At 54.5% G+C, this 21,688-nt stretch overlaps 1 protein-coding gene across 1 annotated transcript in view; it reads right to left on the reverse strand.

Annotated features, from left to right (window-relative positions):
- POC1A (POC1 centriolar protein A) overlaps nucleotides 1-21,688 on the reverse strand; it is a 70,790-nt gene that overhangs the window by 7,594 nt on the left and 41,508 nt on the right. The window contains exon 10 of the mRNA XM_026500965.4: nucleotides 12,369-12,512. Coding sequence (XP_026356750.1) covers nucleotides 12,369-12,512 — 144 coding nt within the window. The remainder of the gene's footprint in view (nucleotides 1-12,368; nucleotides 12,513-21,688) is intronic.

Raw genomic sequence — 21,688 nt, forward strand, 5'->3', positions numbered from 1 at the left:
CTTGGTGGGCTTCTCCTTTGTCCTTTCTGCCTACTTCCCGGCCCCCCACTTCCTCAAGGCATGACCTCCCCTTCTTTCAGCCCTGCTGGCCTCTTGTTTCTCCCCAGACTGGTTTCCTTTTGAGGCGGGCTTGTCCTGCATTTTTTTCCTCAGCTCTTTCCCCTAGTCCTCATTTCTAGCTCCTTTTTAGGTCTCTTTTTCATCCCCTTTTCACTTGTGTTTGGGGAGAAGGCAAGAAAAGGAGCAGGATGTGTCTGTTCACAGAGAGTGAGCTCCAGGTGAAGTCCAGGCCCCTCACACGGCTCACCTCCTCTGGGGCTGACAGGCCTGGGAAGGAGCGCTCCAACTCAGTGCTTGGGAGGCCTTTGTGAGGAGATAACACGAGACGGGCTGAGGGAAATGCATGCCAAACACCAGCTACAGCAGGTACAAAGGCCCTGAGGCACAGAAGAATATGGCACACTTGGACCTCTCAAGGAGGTCAGTGTGGCTGGTCTGGAGTGACTGAAAGAGTGTGGTGGCCACAAGGAAGGTGGGGGAGGGGCCCCAGGGCTCTCAGCCAAAAAGCGACAGGAACCGGGAAGCCTCCACTCCCTGGCACTGCCTTATCACACTCACGGGTCTCAGCTAGTTTCTGAGTGTCCAGGTTTCAGAGCTGGTTCCAGAGTGAGTCTGGGGGAAGAGGCTCACTCCAGGAACTGGAACTGGCCATGGCCAAGTGGAGCCTCAGCTGGACGTGAAACAGAAGGGAGTGAACTGGTACTTCAGAACACAGACCCGGGACAGACCCTAGGGACCAGGGGCCTTCCGGCAGCTGCTCCTCCACCCAGAGCATGGCTGCTACTAAGACCTTTGCTGAAAGCTTCTCTCCTGTATAGCTCACAGGCAAACGTAGCAGGAAAGCTGAAGCCCTGACTTCCATGAAGCCCCGAGGGGCCACAGCACACCAACAGGGCCCTCCCGACACCCCCACCTCTGTCAGGTCCGCCACAGGCCACACACAAGAGACTCTGGCTCAGAGGAGCTTCTAGGCACTGCTGTGGCCGTAGCACCGGTCCTGTCTGGGTTGGCTTTGGGCGAAGTTGCTCGGCCACGACTAACAGCGAGTAACATTTTGGAAGAAGGGAGAAAGATGGAGGGAGACCAGCCAGCCATTCTATGTGCCTTTCTCGGATATTCGGCCAGTTCCTTAGAGAACACTCCTGCACGTGGGGGCCGCACTCTAGGCCTCCCTGCAGCACTCCCCCGTCCCAGCCTTCTCTCCTGCGGCCCCCTACCCCAGCCGGGGCGCTTCTCCGCGTCCACCTCCTGCTCTTAGTCAAGAGCCCTGGGTGAAGCATGAGGTGGTTTTTATCATCAACATCCCCTCCCAGGTCTCCCTGGGACATGGAAGGCAGGCTGGGCCAGAGAGCTCACCTCCAGCCACACGCCCCCCTCAAGCACTCTGCTGGGCTTGGGGCACAGGGTTGAGGGGCACTAAACCTGCCCTGGGACGGCAGTGTAGCCGGAAGCCGGGAGACCGAGCCATCGATGTCCGAACGGGGCAAAACAGACGGCGAGGCAAGAGGGTGAAGCAGCTGGGGTGGGGGCTGCCGCAGGCACGGGTACGTGCCAGGGCCGCGGAGTGGAGAGAGTCAGAGGGAGAGAAGGGAAGTACACAGGGCAGAGGCTGCACTGGGCAAAGGCCGCGAGAGAGCAGGGGGAGTGGTGAGCACAGTGGGGTGCTAGAGTGGGGGGGGGGGGCTGCAGGAAGGGCTGACAGTATGCAGGAAACCAATCCCGTGACTGGACCGTGTTGTCCCCGACCCCTCTGGCTGCTGAGTCAGGCTGGGCAGCGCCTCCACACCAGGGCTCTGCTCGAGGAGGGTCCTCACCAGATTCGGGCAGGCTACCCACGCCCCAGGGCCCCCAACGTGCAGCAGGTGCCCTAGGCCCCACCTTCCGCCTCAGTTTCCCAGGATTCCTGGGTCACCCTTCACCTCCACACCGCTTCTGCCATGTCCCTTCCCTGTGCAGGAGCTCATCAGGGATAAAGGCCGGACTCAAGGCCCACGTTGCCTGTTACTACTGCTCTCTCTGACCAAAGCCACCTACCTAAAGCCCCACTCCAACCCCTCAAAGTCCTCCAGGTCCCACCCCCACACTTGGTGCCTGCCCTCCTCCTCTCCCAGGATGTCCTGGCCATAGCACCGGGTGGGCCCTTGGAAAATGCTGGAATGGTAACCTCTGGTCCCCACCTTCGTCCTGTGCGGTAAGAGCACAAGCTCCAGAGTTGTCCTTCCTGGGTTCAAATCTGAACTTGACTACGAACTTGCTGAGCGGCCTTGGGCAAGTTATCTGACTTCAGATTCCTCATCTGTACAATGCATCTGTCCAGGCTCCGCTGTCATACCATATTAATAGCCATTATTTATGTGGCCCTTGCTCTGGACATGGGGGTGTACTGTGGGCAACATGGCTCCCCACCCCACAGGGGCCACGGCTGAGCTCTGGGCTGCAAGGGGGCTTCAGGCAAGATGGGGCTTGATGGGGCCCCGAAGAAGGCAGCCTGCGGTCAGGCCTGGTAGGGACTGAGCCATCAGGGCACGTGGTGGTCTGGCTGCTCCTTAAAGTTCTCTTGTGACGGAAAGTTCCTTTTAATCACTTCCAGGCTTGTGGTTGACTTGGGCTCCTCCAGGCGGTCTCCCACAGGGGCTGGGGCATCCCAGCCCCCTCCCCCCAACCCAGAAGCCAGATTACCAGCAGTAGTGTCCCAGGCACCCTAGGGCTTAGGGGGAGGGCCCAGCTGCCCAACCACACCACTGGCGACCCTGGTGCCAGGCTGCGGGACACATCCTGGCGTTGGCCACTGGCTCAATGCCCTTGTCTCGACTGCCGCACAGAATGTCTAACTTTCCTTTGGTTTCATAGCAAAGATGGAAAAATGTGGAATTAATCTCCTTTGTAGCATGGTTTTGACTTCACTCAGATTTTAAAGATCTAAAACAGATGCAAGAAAAGGGGAATCTCTTTGCTGTGGGGTCTTGTGAGCTATCAAAACAAAGTGGGGCTGCCAGGCTCAGTGCCCGCACAGCTCTGCCTCGTCTCCTGCCAGCTCCAGCTTTGTCTGCTGGTGTACGTCTGTGTGTGTGCGCACGCGTGCGCACACGCAGGGCGCTGTTTTGCGGATGGTGCCCTGGCCAGCCAGCTGCCATCTGTCGGGGGTGAACGGGGGCCGGAAGGGCCGGTACGGCTTCCTGGGGACGGGGCTGCTGATCTGAGCCCAGCCCTTCCCACAAGCCAAGGCTCTGCCTCTCTGCCCCAGCCTCTGTCCAGTGCCCCGTGGTCTGTGGCACAGGGGCCTTCGAGTCAAAGGTGCAAATGCTGCCCCTTGACAGCCTGTTGACATCCATTAGTCCGAATGCCAGCCTCACCAGGACAGGGGCTTTTGTCTATTCTTGCTCACTGCTGTCTTCCTGTTTCCAAGCACAGCTCCTGGCACATAGTAGGTGCCACACTGGGTGCTGGATGGACAAATGCCAGGCCCTGAGCATCATGAAGATGCAGACAATTTAGGTCCTGCACCAGCCAGCCCAGGTCCCCGTGAGCCCTCCTGGCTAGTGAGGACCCCCCATCCCGAGCTTGGGCCTTGGACCCGGCAAGCTTGAGGGCCCAGTGGGGGAGGGATTGGAGGGTAGGTAGGCCAGAGGGGCCCCTGACAGCTGGCCTTGTCCTCAGCAGGATGTGGGGGTGCACAAAGTGGGGTGGGAGTCTAGGAAGCAGCCCACTTCCTCCCCTTCCCAGCTCAGGCCTCATTTGATGAGGGCGAACAGCTTTGAGCCCTGAGCTTCAGAGGGGAAGAAATGGGAGATTCCCTCTCATGCTGACGTCTGACAGACTAACTTGCCCAGGATCACACACAGTCGATGCACACCAAAATGTGTTTCTGAAGACATTCCTTCCAATCTCTCTGGGCTCAGCAACTGTCTTTTTAACCAACCCCTTTCACCCCCTAGTTTGCCGCTAACAACACAAAACGAGCCTTTGTCCCTTGAGCCCACAGGCCCGTGTTTCTGTTTCACATTATCTCAGGGATATAGGATTTCTCTGACGTTTTTGCATCCCCCAGCCCCCAGCTCTACTGAGGATTAGCTCTCTTCGGGAAGCAGATGAAACACTATTTTCTATTGGTGGATTAGCCATGGGACTAAGGAATCTTGGCTAATTTACCTTCCTTGTGGCTTAAAAGCAGCTCCTTTTAAATGAACACAGGCTTGTCCATCTTACTACTTACCCCCAAAAGAGAAGCTATAAAAACTGGGTCCACTCACCACCATCCGTAAAACTGAAAGCTCCTGGGACCCATGGGGTGCTACCCACACCAGGACAGAAGGTCTGAGCTGCATATCCCGCCAACACTGGCCTGAGTTCAAGCTCATCTCTTTGTCAGCCCTGGGCAGGCCACCAGGGAGGCAAGGGTCTAACCGGGACAGGCCCTAAGGTGCAGGATGCCAATCGCTGCTCGGCCAGAGGCTCTGCTGTACTCTGACTCCGGGGTGAGTCCAAACAGGGCTGAGCATGGAGCGTGAACCTTGGCTTGGACCACCCTCTGCATTCCATTTCTTCAGAAGTTGATTCTTCCAACAATCCGTAACCCAATGCGGTAATTAATTTACCACAACCTGATAAAACACAATCATCCCAAGTCAGACAAACTGTCAGGTAGTTTGCTGGAGGCCTCAGGACAGCCTGACAATCCAACAGGACCAGCTCGGGGAGGAAGGGCTCACAGGATTCCCCTGCCCTGCTGAGGACCCACTGATCCATGGTAGGAAAGCCAGCCTCTCATCTTGGATGGTTTTCTGGAGCCACCAGCTGGGCCCAGATCAGAAAGGGGGCATGGAACCACTTCCCTGGAAGCCATGCCTCTCTGAGTTTAAAGCATCTTTCTGGTTTTTCTCCCACAGTCCAGGCCTGCAGAGGGCCGTCCACGGGGCAGGCGGAAGAAGTGCCAGGCCCGACTGTAGCTCTCACCGACTCTGCTCTGGTGGCACTTCGTTTGGGAGAGTGCCAAATGGCCACAGGGTCAGCTGTGACTTGGTTCACCACAGAGCCACGCAGGCCTATTTGGGGCTGCCTGTCACAACCAGAACACTCATAGGCCCCTTCTTGGGGCCAGCGCTTAGCCCTTTCCTGGAGGGCCCCTGGGTCCACAGAGGAGCGAGAGCAAACCACCCGCAGTCCCCTTCCTCCCTCCTCTAGAGTAATCCCAGAGTCAGTCTGAACGAGATGCCCCTGCATGGGCCCTGTTCTCCCACTCCGGCCCCTGCTCCCCTCTCCTGGCTCCAGGCCAGCTCAGGGCCTCACAGGCGAAATCTCCTAGGACCGTGAACATTCCCAGGCCCCCGAGGTAACTGCAGCCATCCCAAGCCCATCTGGTGGGCGGGGGGCTTCGATCTGCAGCTTCTTTGGAGAGGGGTGCTTTTTGCCACAACCGCCGAGGAGATGGAGCTGCCGCGCAGCCCGCCACGCACGCACGAACACGAGCTGGTCCTGTCTTTGAGTGCCGCTGGCAGCGCCAGCCTTTGCTTTTTGCAAAGCCAGGGAAGCCGCTGGCTACACTGCCAAAACGAGCAACCGGGCTGGGGAAGGGCCAGGGCCCAGCCCTCTGCAGCAGGCTACAGTCAGACCCCAAGTATGCCTCTGACACAGACCACAGAGTGTCCCGTCCCCAGGAAGCAGCCTCTTGACAAAGGAAAAACAAATCTCTTGTCTCCAAACCCCAAGTGGCGGGAGTGCAGGCTGTCCTGAACTTGACTTTGGCCCAAGGGCAGCTCTTGAATGTCTGTACAGAGGAGGACAGCTAGACCCCCTCTGAACGACGTAGGCCAGGTGGCCAGATGTGCCGACGTGGAGAGAGGGACCACATTTGTGGGAAAGAGGAACCACCACCCTAGGCCACTGCCCGTCGGAGGGCTGCACGCACCCTATAAACAGGAGTCCTGGCGGGGAGGGGGGCGAGATGTAAATTACGGCTGAATTATCCGATACATACACGCAAACGGAGCTTTCATGTTAGCGTGTTGCGCAGCTGGGGGCAGCTGGGCAGGATGACATTCACACGATACCTTCCCGATGGGTTCGGTCCGGACGCACCTGGGAGAGCTCGCCCCCAGCTAAAACGGCACCACTGCTTTAAAATCTACAAAATCTGTTTGTACAAATAACAGTTTGTCTGCGCAGGAAAGAGGTACACCGAGAGCCCGAGAGTTGTCAGAGCAGGCCCTGCGTTCCCACCTTCCCCACCAGCACAGAACTAGGCGCCTCACCCAAGCTGCCCATCAAATAGGGAACCGCCAGGACCGTGGTGGGGAGGGTTGGGAGGTCTCAAAGCAAACAGGCCATTCCATCTAACTCCCCGAAGCACACAGACAAAAATCCGTAGCCTTGTTGAGTTAGGTCAGCAGAGTTACAACCTGGATGTTTCACAAACTCAAATGTCAGAGGCCCAAACCAGCGGGGCTGGGTGGGCCTGCCCCCGCCTGCTTCCCACTGCGCGCATGTTCTAGTCCCGGAGCCTGGCGGCCCCTGGTGAGTCACAGGAACCTGAACGTGACATCACAGCGTTGCTGTGGCCAGCCTGAAGCACGGGTGCCATAAAAAAACATAGTTGGAGCAGGAATTTCATGGTTTGGTATTTTTAAAAAGCAGCAAGATGTGAAACTGGAGTCGAAAATAACTCTGCTGTGGGCTTCTGAGGCGAAACCGCCAAGCCATGTGTCGGGCCCAGGCCCCTCGCCATAGCCTCCCCAGCTCCTGGGTACTGTCCTCGCCTCGGCGCCCCACCCCTTGCTCTTGAGGAAGATCCAGGGACTTTGCAACGCCAGACACCACCCAAAGCTCTGTCACTCACAAGTCGCAAAGGAAGCAAAGGGGGCCAACGCGGGAGGTGAGCTCCTGCGGCAAGGCTAGTTGTGGAAAGCAGCCTCTCCCTGCTCACAGGTGAGTTTTCCAGCCTTTGTGAAAGGGATCCCTAGATCACCTGACACCCCCCCCCCCCCCAGAACATGAAAGGAAAGGTCAGGGCCTCTGTTATAGATACACGTTGAATGCCCATCACCGAGCAGGCAGGCCTGGCAGCCGCGGGGCCCACCCTGGAGTCCTTCCTCGGGGGGGGGGGGGGGAATAGGAAGGTGACTCATGGAAAGAAGGCCCTAAGGGAAGTCCCGGCTCCACGTGAGGTGCTGACCTCTGCTGCCCACCCCATGGGACAGGCGGATGGGCAGTGCCTAGAGGCTCCCCTCTATAGCGGAGGAAACCAAGGCTTACTCAGATCTACACGGACAGAAAGAGGCAAAGCTGGGCCAGAGCAGCTGGGCCTCTTTTTCTGGACCTCGTAGTCCTCTCAAGTTGAGCCAAGTTTCTCAGAAAGAGAAGACTTGGGGAAGGCCCAGCAGGTCAGTGACCCGTGGTAGCCATAGGACAGGTGTGTGTTCTCTCCAGGGAGTGTGTGTGTATGTGGACAGGGTCACGAGAGGAAGAGGGGGTACCACTCAGCCCTAGCAGTTCTTGAGAATTCCCAAGCCGGGTTTTGAGGAGCAAAAAGTTTCCAAAGAAAAGCCTAAACTCGGGGCACCTGAGTGGCTCAGTCAAACGTCTGCCTTCAGCTCAGATCACGATCTCAGGGTCCTGGGACTGAGCCCCGCACTGAGCTCCCTGCTCATCAGGGAGCCTGCTTCTCCCTCTGCTCCTCTCCCCCTGCTTGTGCTCTCTTGCTCTATCAAATAAACAAAAACAAAAATCTTGTTAAAAAAAAAAAGAAAGAAAAAGAAAAATCTAAACTCCATTGTTAGGAAATACATTTTCCCCCCAACAACCATTAAAATAACTGGATTCAAAGAACAGCTATTACAATAAGTATACGTCTTGAAAGAGCTTCCATCTTTGCCTGATGCCTGGGTCCAGGTTCAAGGCTCCCATCTAATGGGCTCCACGACCCATCCCTGATTTTCAACAGCCCCCATGCACCCCGGTTCCCCATCACCTCCTGGGCTCCCCTCCCTGGACCTGGGAAAAGAGCTCTTCTTTCTCTCCCTCTATCCTACTGCCTAATCAGACCACTAGAGTCTCACTGGCAGCTCAAGGGCATTCCTGGGACTCAAGTCCAGCAGCTGCAGAGGGCTGTGGAATGTCCACTCCCGACACTCCTGTGTTACCTGGCCAGCCTGGTACTTTCCCCACACTTTCCTGGGAGCCCATGGGCTTCATGCTGTGCTTCACAGAACAGGTGGTGTCGGTCTAACACATCCAGTTAACCAAGGGCTTCCCAACAGTGCTCAAAGACACGAGCTTGCTCGACTGTCCCCACTTCACAAGGGAGGAAACTAAGGCTCTGGGGAACAATGTCACCTGCCCAAAGTCACCCAAGTGATGAATGATGGGGTCGGTCCTCAAATCCAGGAGGGCAGGTGTGTCCAAGCTGATGGGCAGATGGCTCACTCTGTTCCCCACAGCTGGTAGGGATGTGTACGGCCAGACCCACCCCAGCTGTTCAGAACATGGCATCCAGCTGGGATCGGGGTCCCAAGGAGCACAGTGGAGAAATCAGTGAAGCCTCAAACAGCAACCTCACAGAGGTAAGGAGGGGTGTCTCCGACACAAAGAAGGGCCAGGGCGAAGGGGTGTACTCTCTGGCCTGGGACCTCAGGGCTACCCAGGCTGTGACCACAGAGCAAGAACGTCTGGCCTTAACTTTCAGGAAGATCAAGTTTGGCTTGCAGATGGACTCCTCGATTAAGCCCTCCCTGACTACACTAAAACTCTCTAGCAGGGGAAGCTGCGGAGCCCTGGCCTACGGTGGGTTGAGCTCAGGATCACCTGGCATCCTGGAGAAGTCCCAGGCTGAGTGGCCCCTGGGGCTGGTCCGGGCCCAGCAAGCCGTTACTCACACCCTGTCCACACCTGGCATGATGCTAGCTGCTGGACACCAGGAGGCAGGATGACATGAGGGCCATGAAGGAGAGCCCTTGGAAAGTTGCGGGGCTCAGACAAACAGCAGGAGGAGGAAGCTGACGAGGAGAACATGATCCCCACCCTCTATGGACTTCCCATCTAAAATAACACTGTAGGGAGACCTGCGAAGCCAGGCCAAGCCAAAGGGCACACCCACCTGGGAGATGGACAAAGGCCTGTGAACCTTGCAATGCATTCCAAAGTTATCGCCCCGAATGGGTACACTTTCGAAGAACAATGTATCACTTTATAGAAAAGGCATTTCTAAGAAAATAAAATGGTACAACCCCAACTGGGGAGTCAAAGGGCTGGAATTTGGATGCTGCACATGGCCTGAGGACAATTTGCTTCCCCGGGGATGATGGGCCTTTTGGCCCACGAGAGAAGCCATGCTGCCCGCTTGCTGGCCTCAGACCCAGAGAGGGCTCGAGTGAGGAAGGGAACTTGACACCCCCGCTGCGAGGGCTGAGACATGGCTCTTCTGGGCAGGGAGAGAGTGGGGAACTGGGGGAACTGTTTCCGGTGCTGCTGTGATCCCGCCGCCACCGCTGCCAGGCCCTGACTAATGACAAGGGCAGCACATGGCGCTGCTGAGCACTGCTCAAAGAGCCTCACACGAGCTAACACACCCAATCATCCCGTGAAGTGGCTACTCTTATCAGCTCTGTGCTCCATATTTGGAAACTGAGGCAGAGAAGTTAAGCACCTTGCCCAAGGTCACCTAAGCAGAGTCACTGCTCTCCGTGGGCGCGCTTAGCCGCCTGACCTCCGGGCCACTGAAGAGGACTGAGACTGGTCCCGGGCGTTCAGACTGGCGCAGATGGGCCACGAACATCCAGAGAGGAGGACTCAGTCACTGGGCCACACCAGCCTGTGGAGCAGGAAGGCAGCTCCAAGGACTGTGAGCTTCTGCAACGGGGTGTCCTACACATGTCACCCAGGGGCTGAAGGCTCTGTGACTCACTCAGTAAACAGCCCCAGCCACTGCAGCCCCCCCCAGTTTTTCCTTGGAGGATGTTCTGCGGGTTGGAGGCCTGGAGGACCCGGAAGGCACCTTCCCTCTCAGAAGCCTCTTTGAAGTAGACTTCCTTGTGGGGGAGGGAAGGGGCAGTGAGGGGGGTGACACAGAGCAGAACAGCATGATTCAGATGACTCCGAAGTAGGAGTCCATGTTGGGGTAGCTGAGATACCCCTGCCCCTCCAGAGCACAGAGGCGCATCAGGATGGTGGGGAGTGCTCGCTGAGGGCGTAGCGTGAGGCCCATCCCCACAGACCAAGGAGGCTCCGAGCCCGGCTGAGTGACCTACATGGGTAGCCATGCACAGCAGGGTCACCTGGCTCTAGGCGTCGGGGAGCCTCCAGAGATGGGGCTGCCCACGGCCAAGCTGGTCCCAAGAGAAGGGGATGCCCAGTCCCACAGGAGATAGCGCTGGTGTCGCTCTGACACCTCAGCCAGAGCCCAAATCCAGGAGAGGAGGTGAGTCTGGGAAACCACCGGCGACCAAGCTCAAGGACAGCATGCCGGTGAGCACAAACGCACCTCCGACCACTTTGAAACTGGGCTGAGGCCTCAACTGGGGGCTTTGCCTGTGGCAACCAAGATTCCTTCTCAGGATGTGTCAAGTCCGTTAGGAACACTCAGGATGCACACTGTTTGGCAGAGCAGGTGACTGGCTGACAGGCCTGGCATCTGGCCGGGGGTGGAGTGCTGTTTGGATCTGCAAAGGGGCTGGACGGTGTGATGTAGGACAAGGGAGCCACACAGCCATCCAGACCTGGGGCCAGAGGCCCAGGCCACAAGAGAGCTTTCATTATTCTTGGTGATGCCAGTTTCTTCCAGAATTACTATCGCACTCCGAACTGCTAACACGTAACAAAACCTCCCGTGCGCACCCCTGAAACACAGTGACGGGAAATGCTTCTAGGGCTATACTCCAATGAAGTGATCCAATGAAGCTATTTTTAACCATCTTCTCAGACTTAATTTCCAATTTTATCCTATAAAGTTCTAATTGATTCCACCTCCCCTGATCTCTCACTTGACAAGGCTGTGAAGAACAAGAGGCGGGCTTGGCAGTTTCTGACACGTTTGAGGTGGGGGATGCGCACGTTGCTCATACCTCTCTTCGCACAGACCTTCTTCTCAAGGGTTAACAGGCTTCCGGAAATGTCTGTCTGATGTGCCTATTATTCCCCACCACCACCACCACCCCCATCCGTGGCCACTGATGCCTTTCCCTTCAAAGGTCCTTTCTTCCCTGGGCCCAAGGGGTGCAGGACCAGCCGGGAAGCCATGACATGCCGTGGACCACATGACATGATGGAGAGCCTATCTCACCTGGCCCCATATCCAGAGGGAGGGAAAGGATGGCATGCCACTTCAGGTCCATTTCTGCCAGAGACTCAGGGGTCCTTTGCCTTCCTCCCACACCCTTGGTCTACCCATGAGCTGGCACAGGAGAAGGCGGTCTATGCCCACAGCCGAGGTGGGGGAGGGGCCTGATGACCTTTAAATCCTGCCTTGCCACCCCCCCCACCCACCACCACCTACATGCTCCCCTACCAGCCACGCTGGGCTTTGCTCATTGTTTGGATTGTGCCCGTGGCCCCCTCCAGTCCTACAGGCAGGCTGCTCCCTCTGCCAAGGCCACCCTCCTGCCCATGATGCCAGCTGCCACCTCTTGCCAGGGCATTCTGTGCTTACGGAAACTGTTGCACTCCAGTTCTGTATTAGGAACTGCCAGATGTACCTACACTCCAGAGGCCGGGGCCCACGTCTACCTTGCTGATGACACTGGTCAGCCCCACTACTAGCATTTACTGATGGGTCCCTAGAGCCAGGCATAAGCCAAACACTTCCCACAGATCCCTGTCCTTTAATCCTGACCACAAACGGGATGTGGAGTCCACGACCACCGCACATCACAGCGGAGCACAGCAGGGCTTGGAGAGCCGAAGGGATTCTGCCAAGGTTGCTTGCAGGATAAGAGCAATGCCAGCTCAAAGCCAGAGCCTGGGCTCCCAGATGCCTTGACTCACTGCTCACGGTTCCCTGGCACGCCCCTTGAGTGTGCCCACCCCGCGATGAGTGGGATGAATGGACAGTGTTTCTTTCCAAGCTCTGCTGCGGCCCAGGCCAGCCCTGGGAGGGCACACCCTGGCAGAATCCAGCATTGTCGATTTTGGGGTCCAGTGGCTTGGCCAGGACTCAGATGACTCTGAGAGCCAGGACCTCAGGGCAGGCACTGCAACTTCATTAATTTGGGCTGGAAAGTAGGTCCATTATGATGATGTTTTTTAAAAATATAGCACCTGCTGCCCAACTTCAAATGGTCCAAATGCCAGGCCAAGTGGGGTGAACGCACGTCACGGCCTACCTGGGTGAGGACGTCCAGCTGGCCCACGATGTGCTCCAGCGTGCTGGTCAGCGTCTGGGGCATGCTGATGGGCTCCTGGGTCTGGCTCTGCACCGACTCCTGACTCCTGCCTCTGCCTGGAGGGACGGGGAAATCCACTTCTGGCTAAAGACAATGAAAAGAAAGGGAGTCCTTTAGTACTCATTCGGTGCTTAAAGAAACGCAGAGAGAGGAATAGCCCCTCCAAAGGACGAAGTGGAAAACCACCAGCAAAAGAGAACATGAGTTCCAAATACTGGTGAGAAACTCAGTGTGGCACTCCTACACCCGGGCCATGCGCCCCCTTCGAGGACTTCCTTTCTGAGCAGAGGCCGTGAGTGAGGAGTGCCATCCAAGCACACGGCCATGAGGGCTGGAGGAGCCTGGGAGCGAGGGTCAGGGGGGCTGCTGAGCGCCCCCCGCTGGCTCCTGAAGCCCATCAGAGTGGCCAGGCTAGCTGCCAGGCTTCTCATGCAGCCTGCACCCTCCAACAGGCCCCTCAGAGTCCGGAGACCCTGAAGTCCAGGCTGGCTCTGAAGTCACCTCTCTTCCTAGCAAGCTCAATGCCCATTCCCTAACCCCAGCGTGGGCACGGCCTAGAACTGGGGGGACGTTCTAACCCCGCCCTAGTGCAGAAGCCCTGGGAAAACAGGCATTGTATGTGAACATTCAGGTGCCTGGTGGGAATCAGAATCCAGGGGACAGGCACCCTGGGCTGCTGGAGACAGCCTTCCAGGGATGTGAGGGGTCCGTGTTCCTGCCTGAGGTGCTCCGGCTCCCAAATTCAGAAGCCAGCCTAACCTTGCCACTACCTCCACCCTCAGATACACACCCGCAATCCCTGAGCACAGGTGATGTCCTAAGGGGACTCATCCCAGTCCAACATGGGTCCCCCCAAATTCAGGCACCACTCTCCATACAGATGAACGCTTCTCCTAACCCAGGAAGCACACTGTGCATGTGTCCAGCAGGGTGGGATTCCTGGAGTCACCCGGTTCCCGAGGACACTGTCGGCAGATGCCCCAGTTTTGGTCTTGGAACCTTCCTCTGTGGACTTGCTCCCTGTGGGAACGACGTGCTGGGGGAGATTCACACTCTCGGCCGGCCTCAAAGCCCCAGTAACCCATAAAGGCAGCCACACTTGGGGCTCAGGGTTTTTTTTTTTTTTTTTTTTTTTTTTTTTTTTAAAGATTTTATTTATTTATTTGACAGAGACAGAGACAGCCAGCGAGAGAGGGAACACAAGCAGGAGGAGTGGGAGAGGAAGAAGCAGGCTCCTAGCAGAGGAGCCTGATGTGGGGCTCGATCTCGGAACGCCGGGATCACGCCCTGAGCCGAAGGCAGACGCTTAACCGCTGTGCCACCCAGGCGCCCCATGGGGCTCAGGGTTTTAAACCACAACCTCACAAACTTCCAAATGTTACCATGTCACTCCTTGGCTTTGCCAGTCCTCCAGGGCTCTCCACTGCCTTTGGGAGAAAATTCAAGCCCCCTGACAGGGCACCTCGCTCCGGCCTACCGCCTTCCACAGCTCTCCTCCTGCCTCTGCACCCTCTTGCCCAGTTCCCAAGCTCCCTATTGGAAGGCCCTCACCCACCCTTCCTTCCCCCTGCCCCCAGCATCCTAGCCTCCACTCGCTTTGCAACCCCGAATGCCTGATCAGCAGCTCTTCTGTGCCCCCCCACGCCGGCGCCTGCCCCACTCCTGCCCCGTTCCTCCAGCTACTCCCTCTCCAGGGCCAGGACACATGAGTGGGACGAATCAAGGCTGGCCTGCCCACAGGGCCCACTGCCCATCCATGGGTCCGTGTCCCTCTCCCTGTCTCCTGCCTACGCTCACCACCCCTGTCCCTTCTGAATCTGGGACATCACTGGGCTCGAGGCTTGCCAGCTACCCATGGGCCAGAGCCAAGGCTACTCCACCCAGCCAGTAGAGTATACTGGCTATGACTGGGGCTCACCTAGGCTGCCTGCACACGTGCCCAGCAGTCGGCGTGCATCTGAGTCTGCCCATCTCCTGGATGGACCTACAGTGGCCCCGCCCTGGGAAGATGCTCTGCTCTGGACATGCTCACCTGGGAGGGCATCAGAGTCTCTGAAGAGAATCAGCCCAGGAGAGGATTCCCAACCAGCCAAGGAGGGCAGTTTGGCACATGGACCCTACTGCCTATTTTCCTTTATTTGGAAAGTGCTCTAGTCTCATAACTAGCAAACTCTCCAGGGCATGTCCATTTGAACCTGGAAAATCACAGGCTCTGGAGGTGAAAGGGAATTTGAAGGTGAGACACAGAGCTCGAAGGGTGTTCTCGAAAACAGGAGCAGTGCCATGAGCACAAGCCCATCATGAGTGTGTCCGCTCTGTGCTGCAGCCACTCTGTGAGACCTTCACCCACCAAGGCGGGGGCCCCAGTCCCCAGAAATCAATGCACCCGGCTAGTGTAGGCCCTGACAGGTGTGGGGGTTTTTCTTCTGCTTTGTAATGCAAGTGTTTGACTTCTTAACTGCCCAGGCATCCACTTCAGAGAGGCAGCCACTCGAAGAGGGCTATCTTGAATAAACACGCTACCAGCCCACGACCAGATAAAGAGCTGGGCCACCTCCCACCCACCACGGAGGTTCCTTTGTTTCCGAGATCTTGGTAGATTTTGATAACTGACCATATGGTCACGTCGTTTTTTTCTTAAATTCCCACTCTTATGCTTAAAATTCACCAATCAAGAGTGAGCCCTTAAAACCCCTAGGCCTCTACCCTCAACCCCAATAAAAGTGGAACCCCAGGGGCTCGCTCTATCTACCCTCTACCCTCAGCCTTGCTGTGCAGCCTCACGTGTGCTGTGTTATTTCTAGGTCCTGTAGGTATTAAACCTTCATTTTTTTCAAAGGTTCCTGATGGTTACTACCAAACGGTATCTTGCAATTATAAGAACTACGAGGGCCAGTTCAACCACAACATTGGTGATTGACAGAGACTGGCACACAGTTTCGGATCCCAATGCCTATGCAGGAGTCCACCCCAAAAGGAAACGTTTCAGAAGCCTCAACCAGCCCTCACCTCACTGCAGGAGCCCCCAGACCCAAGCAGCAATGTCGAGAGACAGCGGAGTGCAGCGGGGACTCAGAAAGGCCTTGGCCGACATCTGAGCTCCAGGACTGATCGGCGAGGGGGCCCTGGGCAAGAGGCTTAACCCCTCCGGGCCTCTACTTCGTCACCTGCAAGATGGGGGTGATAACTGGGCCTGCCCCCCAAAGGGCTGGGCTGTGGAAGGCACTTCTCTGATATCACCAGCAGGCTTTTCTTGAGAAGCAGCTCCAGGCCTGTGCCCACTGCTTCCGGAGGACCCCCTCCCCCACCACCACTTCCAGACTTGCACACTCTTCCTTTGGGCAGGGAGTCCCCATGGCTCTCTCAGGAAAGGCCACGAGAGGGAGGGTGGGAGCCAGGCAGCCCTCTGTCCCGACAGCCAGCATCCTCAAGGAGTGGCCAGACGGGTGCTGCCTGCTGCCTGGGAAGGACGGAATGGAAAGTCTGAGTGTTTCTGAAAAACGGCCCAGAAACTGACAGAGCCGAGCTGAGTCTCTGGAAGCACAGTGATGATGGGGAGTGGGGGGAGCAGGGGGGAGCTCTGCTGACTCGCCACGGGAACCCTTCTTCTGAGCCCCAATGGAGCCGGCTCCAAAGGTGCACTAAGGACAGCAGCCACGTGCCAAGCCACGGAGACCGCCTGTGGAGGACAGGGCCGCGGGAACCGCCACATTCGCCTGCCCACTCCGAGCTCTTGCAGGCCGCGGCCCGGTTACAACAAAGGAGACGGAAGGTCAGGGAGCAAGTGACCGTCGGGAGGGCCCGGCATCAAGCGTCCCTCACAAGCCCGGGGTCCTGCCTGGGCCAGGCTACCCCTCTGGCCGCGCTGTCTGGTCCTTGTCTTCCCTGCCCCAGCACACGGCCCTCTTCTGCTTCCTGTCCGCTGTCACCGGCAGACCCTACCGCACCTCACACGCCACCAGGCCAGCGTATAGAGATGGCGGTGGCTGCTGTCCACTTGTTACCTACCACGTGCCACCACGTGCCAGCGTTTACACACGTCACTTCACTTCACCCTTACACTAGCCCTTCACAGCAGGCGTCATTACGCTTATCTTTCATATGGCGAAGCAGGCCCAGCGAGGTTAACAATCTTGCTCGCAGTCACCCACGGAATGACGGAGCTCGGATGGGAACCCACAGTCCAGGCCGTTCCCTGACATCAGGCCACCTCTGATGGGTGACACGGCCTGCAGTTTTGCCCCCCCATGCCTTCCACATACATCCTGTGTCTAGTGCTTACTTTCTGCGTCACTGCCCCTCCTGCCGGCCCTGGAACGCCTGCCTGGCACAAAGCTGGACACAGAGCAGGCCCTCCACACACCCCGGCCACCTCCAAGGGCCCGGCCCACCACGGTGACATTCCTGGGTAATGAGACCTTCCCCAGGCACGGGGCCCGCGGCCCTACCCCACACAGCGCCACAGCCACTCACCTGCACTCAGCACCTGCACTCCAGCACCGTAGAGATGCGGCCTTCCCCAGAGCCGGGCAAACAAGCCGTAAGCAGAGATAAGGAGATGACGAACGGGAGTGGGAAGGGACGCACGTACCCGGCTGTGAGTAATGACAGTGATGGAACACCCGGAGCAGCACGTGTGGGGGAAACCTTATCAGTGCTTTGCCCGTTCAACATCAAAGGGTCCCGGGGGCCCTGCCTGGTGGTTCTCAGGAACGTCGACATCAGCACACGCTACCTACCTACTCAGCAGCACTCAGCTTTCATTTCTGCCCAACGCAAACCTCTTCACGTCAAAAGAAAAAAAAAGGTGAAAACTCAGAAAAGACCAATCTCTTTTACTTCGTGGAAATCTCACTTGGGGTCCCTAGGGGTCCCTCGCATCCCGCCCTGGTATCAGATCCTGGGCTCTCACAGCAGGTTTGTCTTCTGCTTGCCTCAGTGTCTGTTGCCGCCAGCCTGTCACATGCCACCAGGAGCTCAGCACTTTGCACACAGTAGAAACTGCAGAAATATCTGGTTGATCTCAGCCACTCGAACACATGGGTCACCAACCCATACATTTATTAAAAAACAAAACAGAACAGCTTGTAGGTCTTCTCCGTGACAAGAAATCAACCCAACTGGACTGACTACGGTCTCCCTTGTTCATCACCAAGATGTAGATATGGATAAGGAGCCCCTGCCTAGGATGTAGAAAGTTGGGGAAAATATTAACCCCATGCTAACAAGAAAAAGACGGACAAGCCTCAAGAATTGTAACTTTCTTAAATCAGAGAACTGAAGTCACAAAGCAAACAGCTAGCCTAAAATCTAAGGGAAGACACTCTTCTAAGGAAACCAAAGTGAGAGTGTCAGCTCCCCTCTGGCAAAGCATGGGAGGAAGAGACACTCAGTGCTGCACAAGTGCGTGAGAAGAGCCGAGTAAAGCCAACACATTGCTAGAGGCTGAATATAGAGAGGGGGAGAGTGAAGAACCCCTGGCGGCCATGGACACAAGGTGAGTTTGCGCCCACCCACAGGTTTCTCACAGACTTCCACTGGGGCTTCATGAAAAAGACTGGGGGCAGGGCAGGAGATGTGAGAAAACCATCCTTGAGGGTGCAGACCTGGAGGAGGGGAGCGGGCACGAAGCCCTGCCAGGACCCTTCTCCCCTACAAAACACAACCCATACACTACTGGGAGGAGAGCAGAGAAAGAAAAAAATCCTCTGCCCTTCGGGGGAGAGGCAGGCAACCATCCTGAGCCAAGATCACTCAGGCCTCCTATGGCTGAGGGAGGGGATGGCCTACTAAGAATGCCCTACTTCTGAGACCCAGGGAGGTAGGGCCTGCCTCAGACTGAAGCCGGGGCCAGGACAACAGAGAAGACCCGCAACAAAGCCAGACCGCACCAAGAACCAAGGAGCAGCAGCCTATTGCTGGGGTAGGGGTAAGAGCATGGAAACAGATGCCCTCTGAGGCACAGGCCCCCTAGGAAGGTTGAGAGCTGGGAATGGAGCAGGAACACTGAGAAAAACCCTCCTACACCCAGACCTCACCCTAAGTACACAGTTGCACTAAACTCAGCTCAACTCCTGATAAGACTCTTTACTTCTGTCTCTACTAGCCAAACCATGATGTATGGCATTTAATAAAAAATTATGAGACACACAAAACGGCAAGGAAAAAAACCCCACTGTCAGACAGAAAGCAATCAGCGGGGCTCCTGGGTGGCTCAGTCGGTGAAGCGTCTGCCTTTGGCTCAGGTCATGATCCTGGAGTCCCAGGACTGAGCCCCACATGGGGCTCTGCACTCAGTGGGGAGCCTGCTTCTCCCTCTGCACCTCCCCACTCATGCTCTCTCTCTCAAATAAATTTTAAAAATCTTAAAAAAAAAAAAAAAAAAAAGCAAGCAAGCAATCAGCAGAATCAGGTGACTTTGATGTTGGCACTACCAAACATAACATTTAAAATAACTATGACTAATATGTTAAAGGTTGTATTGGAAAGTGTGGACAACACACATGGACAGATGGGAATTCTACCAGAGAGGTAGAAATTATAAGAAAGAGTGTATGAAAATGCTAGAAATCGGAATCCCAGTAACAGACATAAAGAATGGCTTTGAGGGGCTAATTGGAAGGCTCAGCTCAGCAGAGGAAAATGAATCAATGTCCTTCAACATTGATCAGTTCCTGAAACTGACACAATAGGGGGAAAAAAAACAGAACAGAGCATCCTTAAACTGTGAGACAATATCAAATTGTCTAAGACACGTGACTGGAATCCCAGGAGGAAAAAAGGGAGAAGAGAGACATTTCTTAAAGAGCAAGTTAGCTGGTAGCAAACTCTCTGAGCTTTAGACTGAAAAAAGTCTTTATTTCGCTTTCATTTTTAAGAGATATTTTTGCTAAGTACAGAATTCTGGGTTGACAGTCTTTTTCTTTCAATACTTTGAAGATGTTACTCCAGTAACTTCTGGATTGTATAGTTTCATATGAGAATTCTTCAGCGGTTCTTACCTTTGATCCTCTGTATATAATGTCTCTTTGCTGTCAACCTTCAAGATTTTCTCTTAATCTTTGATTTTCGGAAGCTTGAATGTAATTTGTGCAGGGTTTGTTTTTGTTTTTTTTTATTCAGCCTCTTGTCCTTTTTCTGAGCTTTTTGGATCTGTGGTTTGATGCCTTTCATTAATTTTCAAAAATCCTTGGCTATTATCTTTCCAGTAGCACCAAAAATCATGAAACGTGTTATTACTTTCCTACAGCTGTTCCAACAAATTGCCACACTTGGTGACTTAAAACAACAGAAATTTATTCTCTCCATGTTCTAGAGGCCAGAAGTCCAAAATTAAGGTATCAACAGGGCCCCCGCCCTGTGGAATCACTAAGAGAGAATCCCTTCTTGCCTCTTCCAGCTTCTGGTGGCTCCAGGATTCCCTGGTTTATGACTGCATAACTCCAGTCTCTACCTCCATCGTCACATGGCCTTTTCTTCTGTGTTATCTCTTGTAAAGACAATTGTCATTGGATTTAGGGCCAACCCAATAATCCAGGATAATCTCATCTCGAGATTTAGCTTAATTTCATTGGCAAAGACCCTCTTCCCAAATAAGATCACATTTGCAGGTCCTGGGGGTCAGGACACAGACATATTTTTGAGGAGGCCACCATTCAACCCACTACAAAATGCTTAGACATAAATCGAACAATATATATGCAAAATCTATGCTGAAAACTACAGTACACTGATGAGTAGAATCAAAGAAGACCCATATCAATGAAGAGATATACCATGTTTGCATCCTGAAGGCTCAATGTTGTTGCGATGTCAGTTCTCTCTGAAATCAGCTATAGGAAACAAGAAGCTGATTCTAAAATGTATATGAAAAGGCAAAGCAGCTGGAGACGTCAAAACAATTTTGAAGAAGGAAATTAGAAAAATCATATTACCTGATTTCAAGACTTAGTGTAAAGCTACAGCAATCGAGACAGTGTGGTACTGGTAAAAAGACAGGTGCATAGATCAGTGGAACAAATGCAGTCCAGAAATACACCTACAGATATCTGGTCAATTAATTTCTAACCAAGGCACACAAACAACTTGGTAAAGACAGTTGCTGGAACAATGGAATATCCATACGTAAAAGAATGAACTTTGTTACATACATCGTACCCCATATAAAAAGTAGCTAACTCAGAGTGGATCACAGACCTAAATGTAAAACCTAAAACTGTAATATTTATATAAGCTTTTCTTCTTAAACATAGAAGAAAATCCTTGTGACCTTGGATTAGGCAAAGATTTCTTAGGTATGACACCAGAAGCATGACCCAAAAAAGAAACCATTGATAGAATGAACTTCATCAAAATTCAAAACTGCTCTTTGAAAGACACGGTTAAGAAAGTGAAAACACAAACTACAGACTGGCAGAAAATATTTGCAAGTCACTTTTTCTAGTAAGGACTTGTATACAGAATGTATAAGAACTTTCAAAACTCAATGAGAAGACAACCTAATTAGGGGGGACTGGGGGGCTCAGTCGTTAAGCATCTGCCTTCAGCCCAGGGCATGATTCCAGGATCCTGGGATCGAGCCCCGCATCAGGCTCCCTGCTCCACCGGGAGCCTGGCTTCTTCCTCTCCCACACCCCCTGCTTGTGTTCCCTCTCTCGCTGGCTGTCTCTCTCTCTGTCAAATAAATAAAATCTAGAAAAAAAAAAAAAAAAGACAACCTAATTAAAAGAAAAAAAACCCACAAAGATTTGAATAGATATTTCACCAAAGAACATACAAAGATTGCAAACAAACACATAAAAGATGCTCGACATCATTAGCTTTTAGGAAAATGCGAGTTAAAAATCACAATAAGAGGGATGCCTGGGTGGCTCAGTCAGCTGGGCATCTGCCTTCAGCTCAGGTCATGATCCCAGGTCCTGGGATCGGGCCCCATGTCAGGCTCCCTGCTCAACAGGGAGTCTGCTTCTCTGTCTCCCTCTGCCCCTCCCCCTGCTCATGCTCTCTCAAATAAATAAATAAAATCTTTTGGAAAAAAATCACAGTAAGATACCAGTATACACCTAGTAGAACAGTCTAAAGTTAAAAAGCCTGACCATACCAAGTGTTGGCGAGGAGGTAGAGAAATTCAAACTCAGACACTGCTGGGGAGAATGTAAGATGGTACAACCACTTCAGCAAAGAGTCTGACAGTCTCTTTGAAAGGCTAAACATACACTTGTATGTCCCAGCCATTCCACAGCTGCGTTTGTACCCAAGAG

This window comes from Ursus arctos, unplaced genomic scaffold, assembly GCF_023065955.2.
Source record: "Ursus arctos isolate Adak ecotype North America unplaced genomic scaffold, UrsArc2.0 scaffold_14, whole genome shotgun sequence".
NCBI lineage: Eukaryota > Metazoa > Chordata > Mammalia > Carnivora > Ursidae > Ursus > Ursus arctos.